The sequence below is a fragment of the Sphaeramia orbicularis genome, chromosome 11, assembly GCF_902148855.1.
Source record: "Sphaeramia orbicularis chromosome 11, fSphaOr1.1, whole genome shotgun sequence".
NCBI lineage: Eukaryota > Metazoa > Chordata > Actinopteri > Kurtiformes > Apogonidae > Sphaeramia > Sphaeramia orbicularis.
The window spans coordinates 14,030,221-14,053,400 of record NC_043967.1 but is presented as its reverse complement, the minus strand read 5'-3'; the positions used below and the strand labels follow the sequence as shown (position 1 = coordinate 14,053,400).

At 38.5% G+C, this 23,180-nt stretch overlaps 1 protein-coding gene across 2 annotated transcripts in view; it reads right to left on the bottom strand.

Annotated features, from left to right (window-relative positions):
* vps50 (VPS50 subunit of EARP/GARPII complex) overlaps window positions 1-23,180 on the bottom strand; it is a 303,387-nt gene that overhangs the window by 185,480 nt on the left and 94,727 nt on the right. For both annotated transcript variants that reach the window (XM_030147934.1, XM_030147933.1), the window contains exon 10: window positions 5,506-5,548. In XM_030147934.1, coding sequence (XP_030003794.1) covers window positions 5,506-5,548 — 43 coding nt within the window. The remainder of the gene's footprint in view (window positions 1-5,505; window positions 5,549-23,180) is intronic.

Sequence of the window (23,180 nt, the reverse complement as noted above, 5' to 3'; positions counted from 1 at the left end):
AAGAAAGTCTGGAAGATACTATTAAAGAAGAATGGGAGAAGTTGTCACCCCAATATTTGAGGAACACTTGCGCAAGTTTCAGGAAGTGTGTGAAGGCAGTTATTGAGAAAGAAGGAGGACACATAGAATAAAAACATTTTCTATTATGTCAATTTTCTTGTGGCAAATAAATTCTCATGACTTTCAATAAACTAATTGGTCAAACACTGTCTTTCAATCCCTGCCTCAAAATATTGTAAATTTTGCTTCCCCACCCTGTGCACAAAGAATAATAATAGATGACGCCAGGCCCAATTGGTGGAGGTGGTGGTGTGTGTGTGTGTGTGTGTGTGTGTATGTCGGGGGGGGGGGGGGGGGGGGGGGGGCACCATACAGTGAAAGTGAAACTTAAGACTCTTTATTAATTCCTCTATGTCTCCCATTGTTGTGCACCTCATTTTCTTTCCCCTACCTTCGGAAACTTTTATTTCAGGGGGCAGGACGTTTGTTACCGGAACTGCATGGTGTTCGCTTTGCCGCTAGATTCACAAGCATCGCTAAGTAGCGTATCAAATATGTGACATTCCTGTTAATAAATCACATGCTGTGGACAAATGTTTGAGCTTATTGGAGGGACTTCACCCTTTTGAAGAAATGGAAGCTTTGTAAGTGTTACAATTGGACCTGGTGTCGTCTTTTTAGACCGTTTCTGCCTCAACGCCATGTTGGCTACATTCTGACCAAAACATATATCATTAACTGAATGTAAAAACAAATATCTCCAACCACTGTCACTGATCCAACTCCATGGGTTTTACTGGTGAATCAATGTTGTAGAAGATGATGGTGTTTCTACATTCACTACAGAGCCTCTGAACGTCCAAATGGGTCACATCTGATGACCATGAAAAGATGACAAACTGCATGTTACCTGACTTATTACAACATATTGATAGGTTCAGTGGTTTTAAAGTTTTTTAAACATTTTAAATCAGTAGATGCTTTTGGCCATTAGTGAATACCACATTTTCCAGACTATAAGCCGCTACTTTTTTCTCACACTTTGAACCCTGCAGCTTATACAACGATGCAGCTCAAGTATAGATTTTTACGGGCTAACGGCCTCCAGGGGGCGCTCTAGCAGGAAGCGTAAAAGCGAGACAGACAGGTGGAAGAGGTGATGAAGAAGAGGAGAAGTCTGAAGATTAACTTATCATTTTGCACAAACCCTCATCATGGAAAACACGAAGAAACGCATATGATGCAGCTTTTAATTTTAAAAGCAATCGATGTGTCTGTCCAAGAAGGAAACAGAGCCGCAGCACGTTAGTGCCACTGAGAGCAACAATGGAAGAGAGACGTAGCAGGTGTGTGACGGAGCCTTTCTGAGGCTGTTCAACTCCAACACTGAAGAAGACGACTGCAGTGGTTTCAATGAGCAGAAGTAAGATGAAGAGAGAGATCAGTGACTTTTCTGGGTTTTTAACCAGTCTGTTCCTGCCGTTTACTGCCATGTTACAGGCACTGTTTGGAAAAAAGCAGTTAAGGGATGGAAATAAATATTGAAATAATCTTTCCGTTTCCCATCTTTCTGTGTAAATATCTCATGTTACACCGTGGACACCTGCAGCTTATAGTCAGGTGCGGCCTATATGTGTACAAATATTTTTTTCTTTTAAAATTTGGTGGGTGTGGCTTATATTCAGGTGTGCTCTATAGTCCAGAAAATACAGTGTTTGGGTCATTATGGGTTAAATTATGAAAAACACAACTAATGTGATATTTATGCACAGGGACAACAAACTGTAAAGTACTGAGCAGTGAATATGTTGGATGTTTCATTCACTTTTAATTTGTATTTCATCCACTTGTGCCAGATGACGACTTGAGTTTTTGCCACAAGCCACTGTCCAAACATCTAAAGTTCACTGATGACACATTCCATTTTGACAACGTATAGCTGTGTGTGTAGCTTAGGGTTAAAAGGCAGATAGTGATGGTTCATAGTGCTTTCATTGTAGTAAAGTGCTTAGTCACTTTACTGGCTGGTTGCGTTTCCGCAGAGGGCCTGGACAGTACAGGTTTCTGCCCGTTAAAGGGAAGTTTTTCCTCGCCACTGTCACCAGTCACAAGTGTTTGCTCCTGAAGGATTCTGTTGGGTCTCTGTAAACTTAATTTGATTCTGATTTGAATTGATAAAGCACTTTGTGACTCTGTCTGTGAAAAGTGCTCTATAAATAAAATTTACTTTACTTACTTACTTTATAGGAAACAGCTCACATGTTGAGAGTAATAAGCCAGGAAATCAGTCTGACCGCCATAAAATACCCTCTGCTATATGAAGCAGAACTGCATTTAATTAGTATAGTTTCACTGAATGCACACATAGAGGTACTGTAGAATATCAAAGGGGCTATGTGAAATATCTCTGCAGCAAATATTCAAAAATCACCTAAAATCTTGAGAATACCAGTATAAAGATTCCTTGTTTCTTTTTTGTCAGACATATTAAAAAAAAGTTGATTTTATTGCCTTTAACCCTTTATCCCTTATCGTTATCCCACACCTAGGATGCTGTCCTCCGCAGGATGCCAGACAACAGGGGGCATACTCGTCTCCTGTTGTCTGGCAAACCTGGATAAAACCGCTGACAAGACACGTCACAGGAACATCACGTGATCCTTCTGAGGAAGGCTACAGGTGTAGCAGAAACATGCAAAGGAAAAAAAAAACTACCTTTTTTTAACATGTCTGGCAAAAAAGAAACACTGCAGGTACGGTAATCTGTCGGACAGCGTAAACTACTGTATGTCCCAAAAAAAATTACAATCGGACATTCCGCAATGATAACTTTAAAAATAATGAATCAATCAAAATGCAATTTCAGGGCATGAAACTATAACTTAATAGCTACATCTTGCAGAAAACCCCATTCGATTTGTTTCAGTGATCACAGAGAAATGGGGATCTTTGTGTGTCTCGTGTTGTCCATTGTGTTCATGCCTTAAAAATACAAGTTTGTTCATTGTGTTCTTGCACAAAAATATCTCTTATGAAAAGGTAACTGCATGTTCCTTTTCATTTTCAACTAACAAAATGAATAATGAATTACATCAAAACGGAAGCAGATTTCGGAGTTTTGCAAACACTGGTAATGTGCGAAACTGAATGATTAAAGAAAGATATTAAATTATTAACTCATGGAAGACTGGACTGAGCTCTTCCTCCTTTTTGGCTTCCTGTTTTCTGTTTCTGCTGGAGTGAGCAAAATATTTTCATTCATATGGATGCCAATAGCATCAAAGTGCCAAACTCTGAAGAAAAAAACCCATGACATGCTTTACAAAGATCCCCATTTCTCTGTGACCACTGAACCAAATTAAATGGGGTTTTCTGCAAGATGTAGGTTACAAGTTATAGTTTCAAACCCTGAAATAGCATTTAGATTGTTTAATTATTTTGAAAGTTATCAATGCAGAAAGTCTGATTGTAATTTTTGTTGGGACATACGATACAGTGACATATTCTTCAGCATAACTGTACCTACAAGCAAGAGAATGGAACTTAAAACCCTTCATTTACAATTTGCTACATATAGCATGATATTCAGAATTTGTTAGGCAAGAACATATTTGTCTACACCTCAAATCTGTGGTCAATTTATCAACATGGCACCACCTTAAAATTTCCAACAACTTTTTCAGAGACTGATTGCTAGCTTGGTTTGGTTGTCACACCAACACTCTAACATACTGACACACTGATGATTTTGCATATGCATGATTTTATGTCATGTTGGGTATCGTCTTGGGTCACTTGGAAGCTTAGCAAAAGTGATACTGATAGTATAAGGTGGTTGGACAGCGGAAACGCCAAAAAAAAAAAAGTGCCAAGCCAATCTGTTAGCCTACTATTATGCTGCGTTTCCACTACATGCCATCGGATTGACTCAACTCAGCCTTTTCACGTTTCAATTACAAAAAAGGACCTGGAATCTGGTACCCAGTACTAGTTTTTAGTTATCCCCTCTGCCGAGGTTCCAGGACTGGGGAACAGATACTAAAATGTGACGCGTAAACACTGCAGACCACTGATTGGTCAGAGAGTCGTCTCTGTGACCCGCCATTTTACAAAAAACAGATGCGGAAGTTGACAGTAAATATAGCGGTAGGTTAATCCACATGATGACAGCCCTCAAAACTACACCACGGTTTGTCGAAGAGGTTCAGATGTAAAAATTCAGCATGAGCTTGACAAGACAACACGCAGCGAGTGAGTTTCAAGCAACTCTGAGCAGATGACGCATCGCTATGACGTCCAGGTACTTGAAAGTCGGTAGTATCCTGTAATGGACATGGTCTCCAGGAGACCCGGTACCTGAGTTGAGTCGAGCTGAGCCGAGCTGAGCCGAGTCGAGCCAGTTCCATGTAGTGGAAATGCGGCATTAGTCAAAAGGTGCCAATTGAGTCAAACACAAAGTAAATAAGAAGTATCTCACCAAGCCAATTCTAATGTTTTTTCATTCATGTGGAAGTAAAACACAACAATAAATAATAATTATAACCATGGCTGAGGCTTTGCATAAAGTGTTCACAAACACCACCCACTGCTGTAAAAGCCTATATTCAGTCATTAATTAAGTAATGAAAACAGAAGTACATCAGAGACAGTGTTGGCATTGAATTCACTCTCTTGATGTAACTTCAAATTCACGGCACTTCTTCAACACTTGTAAGTTAGCAACATAATAATAAACAATCAACAAGATGCAATGATATTACATTTGATTAGTTTGTAGATGTCTTAAAGACTTAAACCAGACTTAAACTGAGGTAATTCTGATTTTCATTGCAGCTACTGACGACAAAAATCTGGCAGAAAAACTGCTCAAGTGGAGATAAGTTCTAGAAGGAGAAAACTTGGCAATGCTAACACAGAAGTACCTTAAACAATGAGCTTTGGAATTTTCTTCTGTGAATGACAGGCCAAACATTAATTCAGCTGCAGTGGGCATGTGCAAAATAGACTCTTAATGTGTTTCATTGTGCAGGTGTTTATCTCTAGCATTTTAGATGATTTTGCTTTGCTTATTCACAAATCCATGGTGACAGATACACAAACAAGCACCTTGGAGTGTATGTATGTGTGTATAAGCACGCCTGTTTTTTGAGTACACACAAAACTGTAAGTAATTAATCTACTCAAGCACAGAGGCAGCAGTGCAGAGAAAATTGCTTTGCATACCATTTATCACACGCAACTATCACAACCCAGCTAGAGATACAACCGATATAATTTACTGAGTGCTACCACACTCGCAGTAATGACTTTCTGAATGTGTCAATATTTGACAAACAGTAAATGAGAAGGCCTGGTTATCTAAATGTCAAAATAAAGTATAAATTGTTTCTTTCAAAAGAAGGCTTGTGGAAAATTACAAGGTTGAGCCAAAATATTATATACTGTTCAAGGACTGCAACTGAGTTCTAGTAAAAAAAATTAGAAATAAAGTGTGGAGGCACGTACCTCTATTTGCTCCAGAGTGTCTTGTAGTTTGGAATTCAATTCACTGTGGATAAAGAAAAAAGATTGTTGAGGGATAATTCATGAGTCTTAGACCACAAAGCAAAAGCAGTTATTGAGAAATGTGCTATGTGACCAAAATACCTCTCAATTTGACATGTTAAATAGAAACTGTTATTGGTTTTCCTGCTGGTTTTACCCAAATTAAAGTACTTAAAATCCAGTCTGAAACCCACAAAAACAAGCAAACTTGTTCGGTTACTATATTTAGGAATCTACAAATGGAATGTATTCATGAAAATCAATGTTCTATTAATATATAAAATGATTTCCTATCAAACAGAATATAAGACAGGCACCATTCATACACAAAAACACTATAGCCATGTACTTCATAAATCTACCCTTCATGAAAGAACTGCCAAACATTACATGATACAACTGATACATTTATTACCAGCAGACAATGAAGTAAGGCCAGTAGCCATGATTTGGTCTGGAATGTTTGTCCTTCGTGAACTTCTACAATGGGAATTGTTAACATGCTCTTTTGTTGGCAGCTCCAAGAATAAGTCTGGATCCTTTTTGGTCTCATTTTTATAATTTTATTGTTGACTTGATCTGATCACAAACAAAATATAACTCAGCTGAGGATCTACACCCCAAGCAGGGAAATGGAACCCCGCACATTCCAATGCATATCACTTTTATAATCCCCGTAAACTGATCTTCAAACTATGGGTTGAACCCCTTGTGGGTTGGATCACAGAAAATGGACTGGTGTCATCTTAATGTAAAGTCAAGCAGATGAAATTCCTCAACTCAATGCAAAACCCCATAATGACCGTGTTTACCTCTTATTTCTTGTTGTTTATGATCAGCTGGGGGCATGTGTATTTAAAAGTGTGCCTAAGATAAAAACCTAAGACCTGTGATCATTAATCTGTCAGTTTCGTATGTGACCAAGATGTGACCTATTCTAAGAAATTTATGACTGACCAGTGAAACAAAGAAAATCTAGTGACACAAAAGAATCCTAACTAATACTGACTAATATGTGATTAAACCCAAGAATTCAACCATCCAAAGTAAAATAGTATTTCAGAATCATTTCACAAGTATTAGTGTCTTTGCATGTATCAGACTACCACACACCTCGACACATTCTTGGGGAGTCTTAAGATTTAGCCTTATCCTAGAAAAAAAGACATAAAATGCTTTCAATGCTGCAGCAAAAAACACGACTATCCTGTGAATCCCAAGACACCAGTTCAATCCCCTTGTGACTCCCCCTGCAGAGAACCCATTCATAATCATCCTCTGTTCCACCGTTTTCCCTTTGCTTCTATCCCTGCTGTGCTCGGGGTCTTTTGCAGGTCAGCCAACTCTTATGTTGTGCCTTGTGAGATCACAGTCGCCCAAGGGAGAGAGTGTCCTTAAACAAATTACTAATTAAGCAGCGTGGCTTCAGTTGGGCTAGGGATCGAGGGAGAAACTTGAGAGAAGACTGATGATTGAATCCCACAGGTCGTCCACAAAGCAGGTAACAGAATGAGTCTGTCATCTCAAGCATCAGCACGGGTTTTCATATGTGGCTGCATGAAACTGACAGCATATAATAGAGTTGTCAGTATACAACATTAATTTCAATTACACAGTCCTGGAGGAAAACACTTTTTAAAAATATTGTCAATTAATCGCATCCTGTGATGCTAATACAACCATGAGAGACCAGACTCGTCAAACAAACACAAACTGACAAAGGCCACGGTCAGATTAGATGACATTTTAATCGGTTATGATGATTAGTGCATCAAACACAAAGGGCAAGGACATCAGCTTCAACATGAAGCCAACACAGGATTAGCTTTAAGTAGCAATGCAGATTAGAGTCAATGGGGGTGCTAATAAAAAGCTCTGGCTTCCATAGACTTACACTGAACTTCTCTATAAAAATTTCTCTCGAAAAATATCAAGTCGGTCATTCTGTTCAAGATTTATTCTGTTTTTTTATTCATTTTATTATGGCCCTCTAACAAGCCATTTGGTAGTCCTAATACTGTATGTGCTGATGCTAATGCTAATTGCTAATGCTAATAATAGGTACTGTGTGTGATTTAGGATGGGTAAATTGAAGAGACTGAATTTCCCTACAGACATAATATGGCAAGTTAATCTTCAGCCTTTTGACTTTTACCTAAAAGGCGTTAACATCTGCTGTTTTGGCTATGATTGACAGGTCTGCATGACAGCTCACTTGCCTGCTGACAGACAGCTAAACTATAGTTGTAGTTAACAAGCTCCACCATCAAGCCTCTTAAATGACCTGGTTACGCAGCGTATGATGAAGTTTACTGTTTTACTGAGTCGGTCACATAGCATGCTGCAGCTGATCCAGAATGCTGCTGCTCGAGTCCTCTCTAAGACCAAGAGAGTGGACCGCATCACTCCAGTTCTGAGGTCTCTACACTGGCTCCCTGTCTCTCAGAGAATAGACTTTAAAATTCTCTTGCTAGCATATAAAGCACTGAATGGTTTAGGCCCAAAATACATCAGAGACCTTCTAGTCCAGTATGAACCATCCAGACCACCTGAGTGGTCTGGTGCAGGTCTGCTCTGTGTTCCGAAAGTCAGAACTAAACATGGAGAATCAGCGTTCAGTTTCTATGCTTCATATATCTGGAACAAACTACCAGAAAATATCAGGTCTGCTGAGAGTCTGAGTTCTTTTAAGTCAAGGTGAAAGACTCACCTGTTCACTGCTGCCTTTGACTAAAAGGCTTTTGACTTGTTAAATTTTATATTCTCCTTTCTTTTTTAGAATTTTATATTCTCCTCTGCACTGCAACTCTTATTTTAATATGTGTTGGGTTTTTTTTTTTGTTTTTTTTTTATTTTATGTGTTTTCTTACTTGCTGTTTTTAATCACCTTTTACATGTTTCTTTTATAATGTTTCAAATGTGTTTCTTTTTCCCTTGTTGTATTTCAATGTCCTGTGTGAAGCACCTTAAATTGCCTTGTTGCTGAAATGTGCTATACAAATAAACTTGCCTTGCCTCGCCTTGCCTTGGTCTTAATTCTACCCTTTTGTCCCTATATGGTCACTTATGGCTCCAAAAAATCAACATGGCAACTGGAAAATCCTGAACAGCTGGCTTTAAAATGGCTGTTCAGAACCCAGTGGGAAGTGTCACACTTCCTCTGTCCTCTTCTTAATTCTTAGGTCAGGTCAGTTGATAGTGGAGTGATAAACTTATGGCTAAGTGACATGACACCACACATTACTGGCTTCCTACTGAATGTTGATGTCTCTCATGATGTGGATGACATAAATGCTCTGAATTTATGAGTGAATTTATGTTCAGTTACAATTTTATTGTTACAGGTGAGAATCAAAGTGCTGGATTTCAGATTTTGTGCTGTTCAACCTGCATTTCATTATTTTACACCTTTTCTAAGTAGCTTTCAGGCAGTTATAATCCCTTGGCTACATAAACCGGTGTGTGAAACAGTGTGTGAGATAATGACAAAAGAGGCGCAGCAATGCTTCTCTTTAAGAAAAAAAAAAAAGCCTAAAAATAAGGAAAAACAGTTTCTTAGGTTGCTGAAGAGGACAATGTGGGCTGTTAATTCCTCAGAGGATTGGAAGTTCAGATAACAATCGTTTCTCAATGTTTATAACTCTGCACTGGAGAGTCACAGAGATGTCTGAACCTGATGTGGTGAAGCCAAACATGCTAGAGTCTCTGTCAGGATGTTGTGAGGTGTCCCAGATGTGGTGTTGGTTGTCGTCCACTATGTCAAAGATGATGTAACTAAAGAGGGAAGTGAACACATCTGATGTAAACACGTCACAGCACTGGGCTCTTCGAGAGGAGACGGGAAGATGTTCTGTTTGAATGGAATCCTACGGGAGCAGTGGCTCAGTTCCCTGACCACAGCACTGTTTTATTTCCTGACGATCAAGGCCCATTTATGCTCAACATTTAATACGCATACATATACAGATGGAGCATTCTGCCCATCCTCTGCGTTCATTACATGCATATTTCCGTCCTCTGAGAGTTTGCAGAAGCGAACCCAAACAGAGGAAACGCAGCAGTACCGCTGGAAATCATGGGGCAATGTATAGATTTGAAGAGAATCATTTCCAGAAATGGAGGAAGTTTCCGAAAACCAACTGCGAGTTGGTGAAACACTACCGACATATGGTATTTGGCCAAAAAGTTAATTCAGAGCAGCGTCCTCTGGTGGACTGACTGCCAAATGCTCACTCCAACGCAATGGATGCATGGAATTACAGGGTGACCCAAAAAAATGGGAATTTTTGAAGTGCGTATTGGCAGACATGAGCAAGTGGCAGCACTGTGAGACAGTGACCTTAAGCAAGTAAACACACCCCCATTTTAGTAACCATTGGCGGCTGTGCGAGAATTGTTCGGTAACCGTGTGATCTCAAGATTCGGTAACGTTCCCTGGCCCCCTAGATCGCCAGATTTGTCCGTTTGTGATTTTTTTCTTGTGGGGCTATCTCAAGAGTAAAGTGTACACGACTCGACCAAGAACTCTGGATGAGTTAAAACAGAGAATTCAGGATGAAATTCACAGTATCCCAGCTGAGATGTTGCAGCGGTCAATGAGGAATCTCAACAGCAGATTTCAAGAATGCATTCGTACAGGAGGACGCCATCTACAGGAAGTAATTTTTAAAAAATGAAAATTCCATCACTGTTTCTTAAATGGCATGTTTTAAGGTTTCAATTACTATGAATAAAATATTTTTCTTCTATCCCTCTTGGTTTTATTGGATTGTTAAAAAGTTCCCGTTTTTTTTGTGTCACCCTGTATAAACAGCAGTGATGTTTACACTGCTTGAACTGGACATACCTATTTACATACATAGATTGAGCATACATGGAACTTCAGATGACTTCTATGATGAATTTTAATGTCTTATTCATAGACGAGCCAATTATGACACCACCTGATGAGATTTAAAATTAAAAAAATAATAGGTTTGTGAGATGAGTGACAGTCTGGGCCCCATAATGGCAGCTCTACAGTCAGTCATATAGTGTATTTAAGGCTTTGTTCTTCTTTATATCATGGAAACTAAAGTCAGAAAGTGGCTTGGGCTACTTTCAGACTGCAGGCAAATGTGGTCCAAATCCGATTTTTTTTGACAATATGTGACCTGTATCCGACCTGTTGAAGACCGTTTTAACAGCACAAATCAGATTTTTTTCAAATCCAACCCAGGCCTTTTTCATACGTGGTCCTAAATCCGATACGTATCTGATATTTTGCAATGCATTTATCTGACCTTTACGTCTGTAAGGTGGTTAGTTTGTGTGTGAAATGATAAGTGGAGGTGACAAAGTAAACAGAACTAAAAGATGTTTAGATGTTTATGACCAAAGGAATGGGAGAAAACATTAGGCATGGAAACCAGTTCCAGATGTTATGGACTGGAAGAAGGCCTAGGGATTTTGGAGACCCAAGTCATCAGGTATAAAAGAACAGAAACAAAAGAGAAATGAAGAGAACTTTGCAGCATGTCTCCCAGCGCTGTTTGAATAAAGACTGACCAACAGAAGATTAATGAATCAGTGTCTTTTGTTCATCACATCCAGACGCCAATCCTATCAACATCACTGAAATGTGACAAACGTCTAAATTCTGCGTCCGTCCATATTTACTTCCGTAAAAACAGTGCATTCCTGCGTGGTCACGTATTACGTCAGGACCTCTTTTGGGCATGCAGGTCACTTCAGGGCCACATTCAGTTCATACTTAAAACTGATAGTCGCTTTTAATATGTAATATGAATGAGCACACAAAAAAACGGATTTCACACTTTCAAACTCACAGAGCATGAATCTACTACAATGGCTTAGAATTCCGCTCTCATGTGGTAAAAACTAGAGGCTCATTGGGTAACTTCAGAGAACAGGTTACATTTACCAGAGGTTAGCTATACATGACACAGGATCAAACTGTCAAACCCAGAACCAACGCCCTACATCACCTGGATCAGGCTGGCATCCTGTTGTCTGTCCACAAACTACAGTAAATCTGTGTGTGACAGATTTACCCACTCCACCACTAAATGAATTGCTAAGCACATCAAGACAGTTTCAGTGGAGCAGGACAGGGAGTAAAAGTTGGATTTATGTCCTATCACTTCATTTCTAAAGTTTATAATTCAGTTTAATTTAGACTTTATTTATCCCCCATGGGCTACTTATTTAGAGGTTCTGGGTCTTTACATTCAGTCCCAACACACAACCAACAAACCAACCACATAGTATTAAAAAGTCAGAAGAGACATGGGACGAGTTTCAATAAACAAAAGCAATAAATGAAACAACAACAAGGCAACAATGTTTGTGGGATCCTCTCCTGCTGACAGAGCAGTAAAATTTGTATTCTATTATTTATTACAAACCTTTTTCTATTATGTATTACTATGTTCCTTTAAAGGCGCTTTTAGGAGCCACTGAGGAACAGTATTTTGTTTCAGCTTGTGTATATAAATAGTCAAAGACGTGACAATAGAGGTAATCCTGAATATCTTATGAGACTTACAAATATTTCCGCTGGGTATTGTCTGAACAATAATGTCTATCTATTCATTGATTCACTCATCTACTAAAATTTATCTGTATGTAAGAAATTTTCTTTCTCTCAGTACATATGCAATTAAATTACATTAATTCATCACAAAGCAGGCAATTAAAAAGATATTTTGCTTATGGAATAATTATTGCACACTGCAAATTAAGTCTACATTTGTCATAAATGTGATTACTCATACCACTAGGGTGTTCCCTTGTGCAGGAAATATTAGCTTTACTAACTTAATTTAAAAAAAAAAAAAGCTCTACTTAAACAAATGAAAAAATTAAAATTTTCTAAATTTTTGTAGCAGTGGGATGAATTAAGAATATCTCACGTTGAAAAACAATGCAGAAATATGTAATATTCCAAGAATATATACAGAAAACATGCTAAAAAAGAAGAATTGAAGTGAAGTGATTGACAGTTGGACCTGAATACTGAGGAAATGCACCCAATGGTAGCATTCACAAGACTGCTAAACAAGGATGTAGAATTCTGCCAGCCAGACTGTAGAGATCTGCCAGAGAATGACCTCCAGAAGAAGCTCCCATTGTGATTATAGATGCTGTTTGGCCATCAGACAAGTCATTCCACTGAAGCTTTATACACCTGACAGCAATGCAGAGATACAAAAAACAAAGCTTTCAGCAGAAATGCCAGCGGTTACGAATTCTGAAATGCATGTGTGAATACATGAAGGATGAAATAAACAGTTACTTATGATTATCGGTCTATGCAGAAGTACCGACTGCTGACCATAATCCTGCCTGGAGATCTCGGAGGTCCTGTAAACTCCAGTATATTGTATTTAAACCAGTGCATTGTTGTGTAAAAGTCTTGGGCTACTATTACATTAGGGTCTGATCAAGTAAAAGTGAACATCAACATGAAAAAGTAAATTTGCACACATCATTTATCAATCTACCGTTACATTTTGGTGGTGATCGGGGGGGGGTTACCTCCGCCAAGGAATAGCGAAGGTTATGTTTTGATTGGGGTTTGTCTGTCTGTTTGTTTGTCTGTTAGCAGGATAACTCAAAAAGTTATGGATGGATTTGGATGAAATTTTCAGGAAATGTTGATACTGGCACAAGGAACACAAAATGATACACTTTGGTGGTGACTGGAGGAGGCGGGGGGGCTCAGTGGAGGTCTACGCTCTCCGAGTGCTTTTCTAGTGTGTTTGTTTGTCTGTCTGTTAGCGAGATAACTCAAAAAGTTTTGGATGGATTTGGATGAAATTTTCAGGAAGTGTTGATACTGGCACAAGGAACAAATGATTAAGTTTTGGTGGTGATCGGGGGGGAGTGATCTGCCTTGGTGGAGGTCTGCGCTCTCCAAGTGCTTTTCTAGCTTTAAATATTTCCAAAAATGTGTCAAAAATTCAAAAATCTAAGTATCTCAAAACCGTGAACAAACTTTGCAGACATCGTCCCAAGATACATATGAAATTTGAAATGAATCCGACCAATAGTTTCATCAGAGAAGATGTCTGAAGAAATCGCTAATGAAGACAAGGACGACAAGGACAAGGATGACGAAGATGACGAAGACAACGGCGGACCAGAGCCTTCATTATAACTCATGGCCTATCGGCTGGTGAGCTAAAATCTCTGCAAATTATCTGGCCTATTTCACCCGTTTTCAATTATGCCTTATTTCAGGGCAGATAATTAGAGGTCATGTGATAATATTAGCAACTTTAATGTCAAGACGTCTTTGGGCTTTTGAAGACTAAAGGTCAACTGAAGTCACTCAGGTGAACATCTCTCTCTAGATAAAATGAAAACATGGTGAATGTGCATGTGTGTGCAGATGCAGCTCCTCCTTCCATACTGGCACCCTTCCACGATCAGAAAGAATGCATAAATAACAAATGAGAAGAAAAACCTAATTAACAATCTGCTCCCTGAAGGGAACACATAGGATTAAAACAGACTAACGTGGAAATCAAAGATGTCTTCCCCCCACCCCTGTTTTCAATTATCACTTAGAATAGATATCCATAGGGCCTTGAGGCGAGTCCCTCCACAGTGGCTTGCTGACTCACTCAACAGCCCGCTTGCGGACTCCTGTACTTCAAGGGTATTGTCGGATTGTCAGACTCTGAGAGGTTCTTGTTTTGCGGTCATGTTTGCCCAAAGTGACAGAAGAAGGGCTTCAAAGAGAGAAGTGCAGCGGAAAGAGACAACATTAACCCATGAAGACCCAGTGCTATTTTTGTGGCAGCTCCCAAATGTATTTTTCTCTGTATTTAACCTTTCTTAAGTGATTTATCACTATTTATTGCAGTGTTTTTCAACCTTAGGGTCGGGACTACACGTGGGGTCACCTGGAATTCAAATGGGGTCACCTGAAATTTCTAGTAATTGATTAAAAAAAAAAAAAAAACAACTTACTAATAAAAAATATATGGTGAGTTGAGAGAGACAATCACAATCCATAACAGACATGACAAACTGTGAAGCTGAAACTGAAGCACTGTGGTTCTGTTTATCTGTCAAATGTTCATTGTGGTCGGTTTCAGATGCTGCAGCTCTTTCATAATTCATAGTTTGAGTTCTTGTTTGTTCAGTATTAATTGTCAGCCTTGGAAATCCGAGCTGGACTGACTGTACATATCCTGACCAAGGAAAATCAAATTCTCACTTTGTGCAGTAATCTACACCTGGCTTTTCTGCCTCCGTCCATAATAATATACATTATATAGAATAAATGTCGTCTAAAATTAACGTTTATTTGCAACATAGTATAGCAATCTATTACATGATCAAAACCAAATTCATTTTAGCCAAAACAAATATCTCAGTATTGTATGTCTGGGGTCACCTGAAATTTGTGATGTTAAAATGGGGTCATGACCCAAAATAGGTTGGAAACCACTGATTTATTGTAATATTTTCCTCTTTACTTATTTTTTTTTTGTGTGTAAATCATGTATTTTCATATATTTATTTGACTAATCATGTAAATGTCCATAAAAGCTCAGATTAAAGTTGAAGGATATTATATTAGAAACAGAGAAAACTGAAGAAAAAGTGACTTTTTTCAGCAAAGACAATAACTGAAGATAAAACAAGTATTTCCATCCACTGTCATTTATTAAACTCAATGGGTTTTACTGGTGAATCAATATTGTAGATGCTGGTGTTTTCATGTTCACTACGGAGCCTCTGAACGTCCAAATGGGTCATATCTGATGATCGTGAAAAGACGACAAACTGTATTTTACACCAATAATTTACATGGATTGATAGGATTAGTGGATCAACTATGAACCCATTTTATGACTGCCATTATAACAGGCTGCCTAGGTGTTTTCTTTGCAATACATGTGTCAGAAAATGCCTTTTTTGCCAATTCTTTTGCACCTTTGTTTTCAGAAAATACTTAACTTTCCATATATGACCATTAATTATCATTATTACATATAATAAATGCTTAAAGCTGTGTTTTAGTAAAAAAGGAAAAAAGTGGACTTGAAGTTTTTAGCATATTTGTTATCAGAAAAAACTGTAAATGTCCATAACGAAACTTTTTGAGATTGCAGAAATAAACTTACAATTATTTTACATCTGCTCAAACATACTTTTTGGTCTTGAACATTCAGTGTCCATATTATGGCTTCATATTTTTAGTTATTTCCAGGCATTTTTTTGGCCTATGTGGAAGTCTTTCAGATAGTTCCTTTCTATTTGTCTGTGTAGGTTCTCATTTGTCCAGGTCATCATTCTTCTTGGTAGTTGTTCTTGGTTCAACTGGACTCTGCTTTAGCTCTTTTGAAAACATTTTGTCTCTCATCTAATGCCGCATTTCCACTACATGGAACCGGCTCGACTTGACTCGGCTTGACTCAAATTGGGTACCAGGTCCTACTGCTGGAGACCATTTCCATTACAGGATACTACCAACTTTGCAGTACCTGGACGTCATAGTGATGGAGCGCGTTACTTCCGTGTCGTCTATTCAGAGAGTTGCTGATAAACTCGCTCATTGCGTGTTGTCGCGTCAAACTCATGCTGAATTTTTACATCGGCCACCAAAGACTGAATCTCCTCACTAAATGGTGTAGTTTTGTGGGCTGTTATCATGTGGATTAACCTACCGCTATATTTACTGTAAACTTCCGCATCTGTTTTTTGTAAAATGGTGGGTCACAGAGACAGCTCTCTGACCAATCAGTGGTCTGCAATGTTTACATGTCACATTATAGTATCTGTTCCCCAGTCTTGGAACCTCGGCGGAGGTAATACAAAAAGACTAGTACTGGGTACCAGATTCCAAGTCCTTTTTCGTAATGGAAACGCAAAAAGGCCGAGTCCAGCCGAGCCGGTACCACATAGTGAAAACACGGTATAAGAGACTTCTTCAGTTCCTTTCTACTTCCTTTCTTTCTTCCTGTAAAAGAGTCTCACATTGCTGCCGTAAAGTGATATACGGTGTCAGAAAGCTCAGGATCTCAGCGTTCCGATGCTGTTTGAATTTTGTGGATAGCGCAAACGGTTCAGGAGTTGCAGAGTAATTTGAATGCTGTGAAGTGCAAAATGCAGCGCTGGAGAGATGGCCATTGTTAAAGGGATAAACATTTTACATCAGTAGATGCTTTTGGTCGATAGTGGATGTTTGGGTCTTTAACGCTTAGGGGTCTGAGCCTATTTTGCCCGTTTTGGGGTACTTTTGATTTTGCCTTTATATACTATATAAAGAAATGTTTACTATACCCATGTTTGGTGTCTTTTTTTTTTCAGCACAACTTCATCTATATCATCTGCCTATTATTTTTTCACTTTAACCTACTATTTCAACACAAAAAGCCAAAAAACACACAAAAAATATCAAATCTGAATTGAAAAATTTATATAATTTATTGCATAAATAACACAAAGAGGCTTAACGAAACTTTTCAAAGGCTTTAAAAGTGAATATTGGTTCCAAATATTAGGTATATAAAATCTAAATTGTAATAAATTAAAGCTACGCTCAAATATTTGACATAAAAGCATATCTTAACATAAGCGTTTTCTCACCCCCCACCCCCTATCCTCCCAGTTTCTGCATCCAGTTCAGGGTGGGGGGTCAGCCTCACCTTTACCTGTAACGCTAATGCAGTCTGTGGATTGGAATCTGCAGATTCTGCCATTTTTTTCCGTTTTGAAAAAGGACAAAAAATGACAACGATATGGTCAGAAATATAACGCCCGCCCCACCTCATTTTCATACTTTTATTCATGTTTGTTTGCTCCGGGTTCAAAACGTTATATCTCCGATTATATTTTCTCTATCAACATCAAATAAAAAGTGGCAGAGGGTTTCAAGTCCGCACTTTGAAATGCAATTGTCCCCAGTGGTCTACATGACCGACTTCTGACGCTACAACGTGTTGAAAATGTCATGTGATTCAATCATGGGGCTGTGACCATGGACCCCTAAGGGTTAAGGGTTAACTTTAGTTGGAAAGCAAAGGATGTTATGAGGAAGTTAATGATTCGAAGGAGAATGTGCAACAATAGTTCCTCAAAAGCACGATTTTTTGGGAATATCTGGACAAAACTAGGGAACGATTCAGACTTCAGACATTGAATATTGTAAAATGTATGTAATATAATCCTTCAGTGCTCTGCAGTGTGTGCCATTTTTTGTTCTCCCAAATATTTTGTCCTGCTGCTACAACATTATGTGAGTCTGTGCTGTTATTTTTACTTGTCTCGTAGCTAATGTGACCATCCAATTAAATCCACACATTTGGAAACCAGATAAAACAGCCGTCTAAAGCAGAGTGGATGGAGAAATTAATTGGTGCTCATCATGACAGAGAACTATGGTTACAAATAAATGGGAAATAAAAATGTGTAGCTGTTTACTAGCCCCGAGCATGTTGTGTTTGACTGTAAAAGTTGGTGACAGAGCGACGCACAAACACAAACTAGTTCAGCTAAATTTCATGTGTTGCAGCACAGATGTCACACTGGGGAAAAAACACCCCCAAAATATTATCTAATTCGAACAAAGACCAAAGAAACCAACCCGACTTTGAAATCCTACCATCCTGCTGTTGTGGAGAATGCTAGGGGCCTTTTTGTCATCCTAAACAGTGTCGCTAGTATGTACAAACACAAGCGACAACTGATACGTGTCGAGAAGCTTTTAAAACTATCTGTGCCGACACATAATCAGACAGTCTCCAAAAGAACATGTACTACTGCGGCAAAGAGGAAAAGGAAAAGGAGGAAGGTGTTGTGGCTGTGAATTAATGGGTGCACTTGCTGTGGTGTTTGCAGCGTCATGCTGAGCATCCCACACAAAATTGTTTGTATATCTGGGACCGAGAACATCCATGACTCAGAAATTATTGTCGCAGCCCTCTGAACCTTCTCTGTACACTTTGCACCTCTTGAGCATACAGCTGAGGCAACCTGTTTTCTGAATAGATTAGATGGGCCTAACAAAACACCTCCCACAATACTAAGATGGCAATTAGCTGGAGTGCAGATGTGGAGTAGCTTTACCTTGAATAACCCACTGGTGTGAAAACAAGTTCATTCAGAGCCACAAAGAAATGATATAAACTTTACTGACAGATATTATGTTATTGCTGCACATAATTACAGTTTCTATTCTCATTTAATAGGTTCAGTGTTATGATGATCTAATTGCAGAAATAAAATCTAATATACATAATTATGTATGCAATAATGTACAATCATGATGAAAATGAAAAGCATTGCATTTTCATTATTTATTCTGTTTAGAATAAAGAAATATTACTGTCTCCTGCTAAGTTTGAGGATGGACTTAAGATAATATTTAACTAAAATGGCCAGAACAGATAAAATAAACACTGGCTCTAGACATGGACTTTTACGTTTTTGTTTGACACACAGGTGAGGGTATAATCTGCAATTTTACCATATTATGTCGTAAAATATCACACAATTAACTTTTAAGACTGTTCTGGAAGAATCAGTACTTCTATAGTGACATTCTTTATTTATTCATTTAACCTTTATTTAACAACAAAATCCCTTGAGATGAAATCTCTTTTTCAAGGGATTGATTATATTGCGCTTTATTCTAACATTTATTAAGTATTTACATATGAAAACAGAGCTGAATCTCATCTTAGATCATGACTGATCTTAATATGTCACAAAATATACTTTTCAAAGGGATTATAAAAAATGTGTCATTAAAAAATGAAGTAACTTTTCTACTCAGCTAATGTTTCTTTAAGGGGGTCATATTTTGCTAAACCCACTTTTATTAGTCTTTGGTGCATTAATTTGTGTATTTGGACCCTAATAGTTCAAAAAGTTTGAATTTGACAAAAATAAGAGTGGATTTCTACAACCTGTTTTAATTTCTGCTTAATTTGTTATGTCTATAACTACTTACATCACCACATTTGCACATATAAGGAACCAACATTTCTCCCAGTATGACATAGTTGTTTTTCAGCAGCAGCAGGTTGTAGTAAAAACTGAAAATATGTCCAAACTTTGAGCCAGTTAGCTAAAATGTTCAGTTGTTGGTTGAACAGGACAGAGCAGCACAGTCAACAACCTGGAGGGGGCGGGGCCTGAAGCGGCTCATGTACATTTAAAGGGCCAGCGCTCAAAACCACCTTTCTGGTGTCATTACTCAGAAATAGGGTTGAAGATGGACCTGTGGAGTTGAATTAATGAAGAATTCAGACCCAAGCATAACATTTAAAGTTTATGTAGACCACAGAGAAATGTTTTAAAATGCAGAATTCTATTAAAAAAAAAAAAAAAGTAAAATATCAGTCCTTTAAGACAGGGGTGTTCACACTTTTTTGGCTTGATTGCAGTATTGTTAATGGTTAACACCAATCATAAACAACTAGGGCTGTGACTAATGATAATTTTAATAATTGATTAATCTGTAGATTATTTTAATAACTAATCAATTCATCGCATAAACACAAAAGACTCAGTTCTCAAAGATCGGTATTTAAACCAAAGCAATATAGGCTGCAAGACAAGTGACTAATGATTACATCCCCACAGTGGTTTCAGGTATAGTTAGCGAGCACTAGCCCACTACCTAGACTTGTTATGGCTAGAGACCAGCAAGCTATAGTCTTCAACCAGCTCCGGTTACAGACTATCAAACTAGCGTTGTATGTATTAGTCCCAGTCAAAGATAGGTAAGGGTGGTCTGATGGCCTGACAAACGGAGATGGATCAAAATGTTATAATTACGAAGATAGCGTCTAACTAGCTAACGGGCCAAAGTAATCACAACATATAGGCCATCTTAAGCTAATGTTTACATCACGTTCCCAGTGACCACAGCAGCCCTGTTTGCCCAAAATGTAGTGTGCCGTGGGATTTTGGCCATTTTTTTCTCCATATTCAAGTTTTGCTGCATAAACGGCTACGACCATGTTTCGGTCAAACGGGACTGCCGTGGCCAATGGGAACATAATGTAAACCTAGCTTTAAAAATCTAGCCTGGCATCCGAAGCCTCAGCCATGCTGCTCTGTGTTTTCCCCTGTTACACTACACAGTGTGCGAGGTGGGCATGCCTCAATACTTATGTGCTCAAGACCCAACGAATCCACAGCCAAATTTGTTACCAACTCTTTTAAGAATAGATTTGGATCGATTTAATCGATTTGTGGTTGCAGCACCATAAACAACACTAATGGAAAGTTTTCCTGTTCAACACTTCTTGTCACACCTTATACTCTGTCTACGGCAATGACAGGTTTTAGGAACAACCATCTGCCATCCGTGTAAACTCCCTGAGGAAAAGAGATTCAGAGAGGGCAAGAGATTATGCAACTGGCACCATGTGACAAATAATATTGACTTTTAAAGTTTGGGCACAGAGGCAAAGAAAGGGCATGAAATGAGGTGGTGAGGAGGGGCATTTGGTAGAGTATTCAAAGGCATAGCTACAAGGTTAAATCAAGGTGCATTAGACTTACAAGTAGCTGCTTCAAAACTGCAACGCTGAGAGCCTGAGAACAATGTGCATGGTAAGCGTGACAGATGTGTGATTAATGCACCAGTGTTGCCACTTTTACATTCAAGATGCAACATTAGCATATTGCAATGGAAAGCACAGGTCATACGGGCAATTGAATTTCTATCCATCTGCCACAGACATGTGTTCGGTTTGAATACAGTGACACCGGCAGTTATAAAATATAAGTGCTTCTTTTTATGATGAGGACAGTCAAGTGGAATAAGTGCTGCTCAATGATAGCAGCAGACACCAGCAGTGATACTACAAAAAGTCATAATCGTAACCACATAATTAATTACACAGTAAAAAGAAAAATGAAAAGTGCTGTTGATAAGAAGAAACAGCAGGGGTTAATTTTCCACCTTGACATAAACTTCTGTGCATTATACTGCTTTACTGATAACCGCTTCCCAGCTGTCATGCCTCCATTCACACCACATTGTCACAGTAAGAGTTCTGTCTGTGTTTTATGCACCATTCCCGTAATACGCAGGTGGATAAGTGGATAATGACAACGCTGATACTCAACAATTCCTGCCAGTGCTTCACGGTTAATGCATTCATACACGAAGGCAGCCGTTTGTGTGAAAACATCAGTAGAAGTGTTGAAGAATCCGGCAAAACTATGGCCTCCAAGTGTTGACACAACAGAAAGTCCCTACAGCCCCATTCAGACAACACTGTCAGCTGCACAGGTGCCGGACGACTTGTACTGTCTTTGGGGGATCCAGATCTCGACAAACCCACTGTGGAACAAAGACGATGTTTGTGTGTGGAGATGTGGGATCTGTTACCGATGCTAAGGGGAACTCTAGTGTATTTGGACCCTAATAGTTCAAAAAGTTTGAATTTCAACCCTCCGGGTGCTGCAAAGCTATCTTTATATTCATTTTGGCACAAATCTAGTGGATTTCTACTACCCATTTTAATTCCTGCTTAATTTGATAGATCTATAACTAGTTACATCACTTGTTATTGTTTGTCAGCAGTAGTGGTAGTAGTAAAAACTGAAAATATGTCCAAACTTTGAGTCAGTTACCTAAAATGTTCAGTTGTTGGTTGAACGGGACAGAGCAGCACAGTCAACAACCTGGAGGGGGTGGGGCCTGAAGTGGCTTATTTGCATTTAAAGGGCCAGCGCTCAAAATAACCTTAGTGGTGTCATTACTCAGAAATATGGCTGAAGTGGAGTTGAATTAATGAAGGATTCAAACCCAAACGTAGCATTTACAGTTTATGTAGACCACAGGGAAAGGTTTTAAAAGGCATAATTCCATTTAAAAAATGTTTTAAAAAAAGCAAAATATCACTCCTTTAAAACAGTGTGATTATCAATGTAATTGCAGTTTTACAGTGTTGCACATAGGCATTAATGCTGCAAACAATAGACAGGTCCACTATTGTTTGGAGCATTAATGTCACAAGGCTAATGTTTTTCTGTTTTTTGGGATTTTTTTTTTTTTTTTAAGTACAATTATAGGAGATACAGGGGTACTTTTAAAATGACCAAGACAAAATGATCTACCTCCACTATATATTAATATACAGGGTGGGGAAGCAAAATTTACAATGAACATTTAGTTGTTTTTTCTCAGCAGGCACTACGTCAATTGTTTTGAAAGCAAACATATATTGATGCCATAATCATACCTAACACTATTATCCATACCTTTTCAGAAACTTTTGCCCATATGAGTAATCAGGAAAGCAAACGTCAAAGAGTGTGTGATTTGCTGAATGCACTCGTCACACCAAAGCAGATTTCAAAAATAGTTGGAGTGTCCATAAAGACTGTTTATAATGGAAAGAAGAGAATGACTATGAGCAAAACTATTACCAGAAAGTCTGGAAGATACTATTAAAGAAGAATGGGAGAAGTTGTCACCCGAATATTTGAGGAACACTTGCGCAAGTTTCAGGAAGCGTGTGAAGGCAGTTATTGAGAAAGAAGGAGGACACATAGAATAAAAACATTTTCTATTATGTACATTTTCTTGTGGCAAATAAATTCTCATGACTTTCAATAAACTAATTGGTCATACACTGTCTTTCAATCCCTGC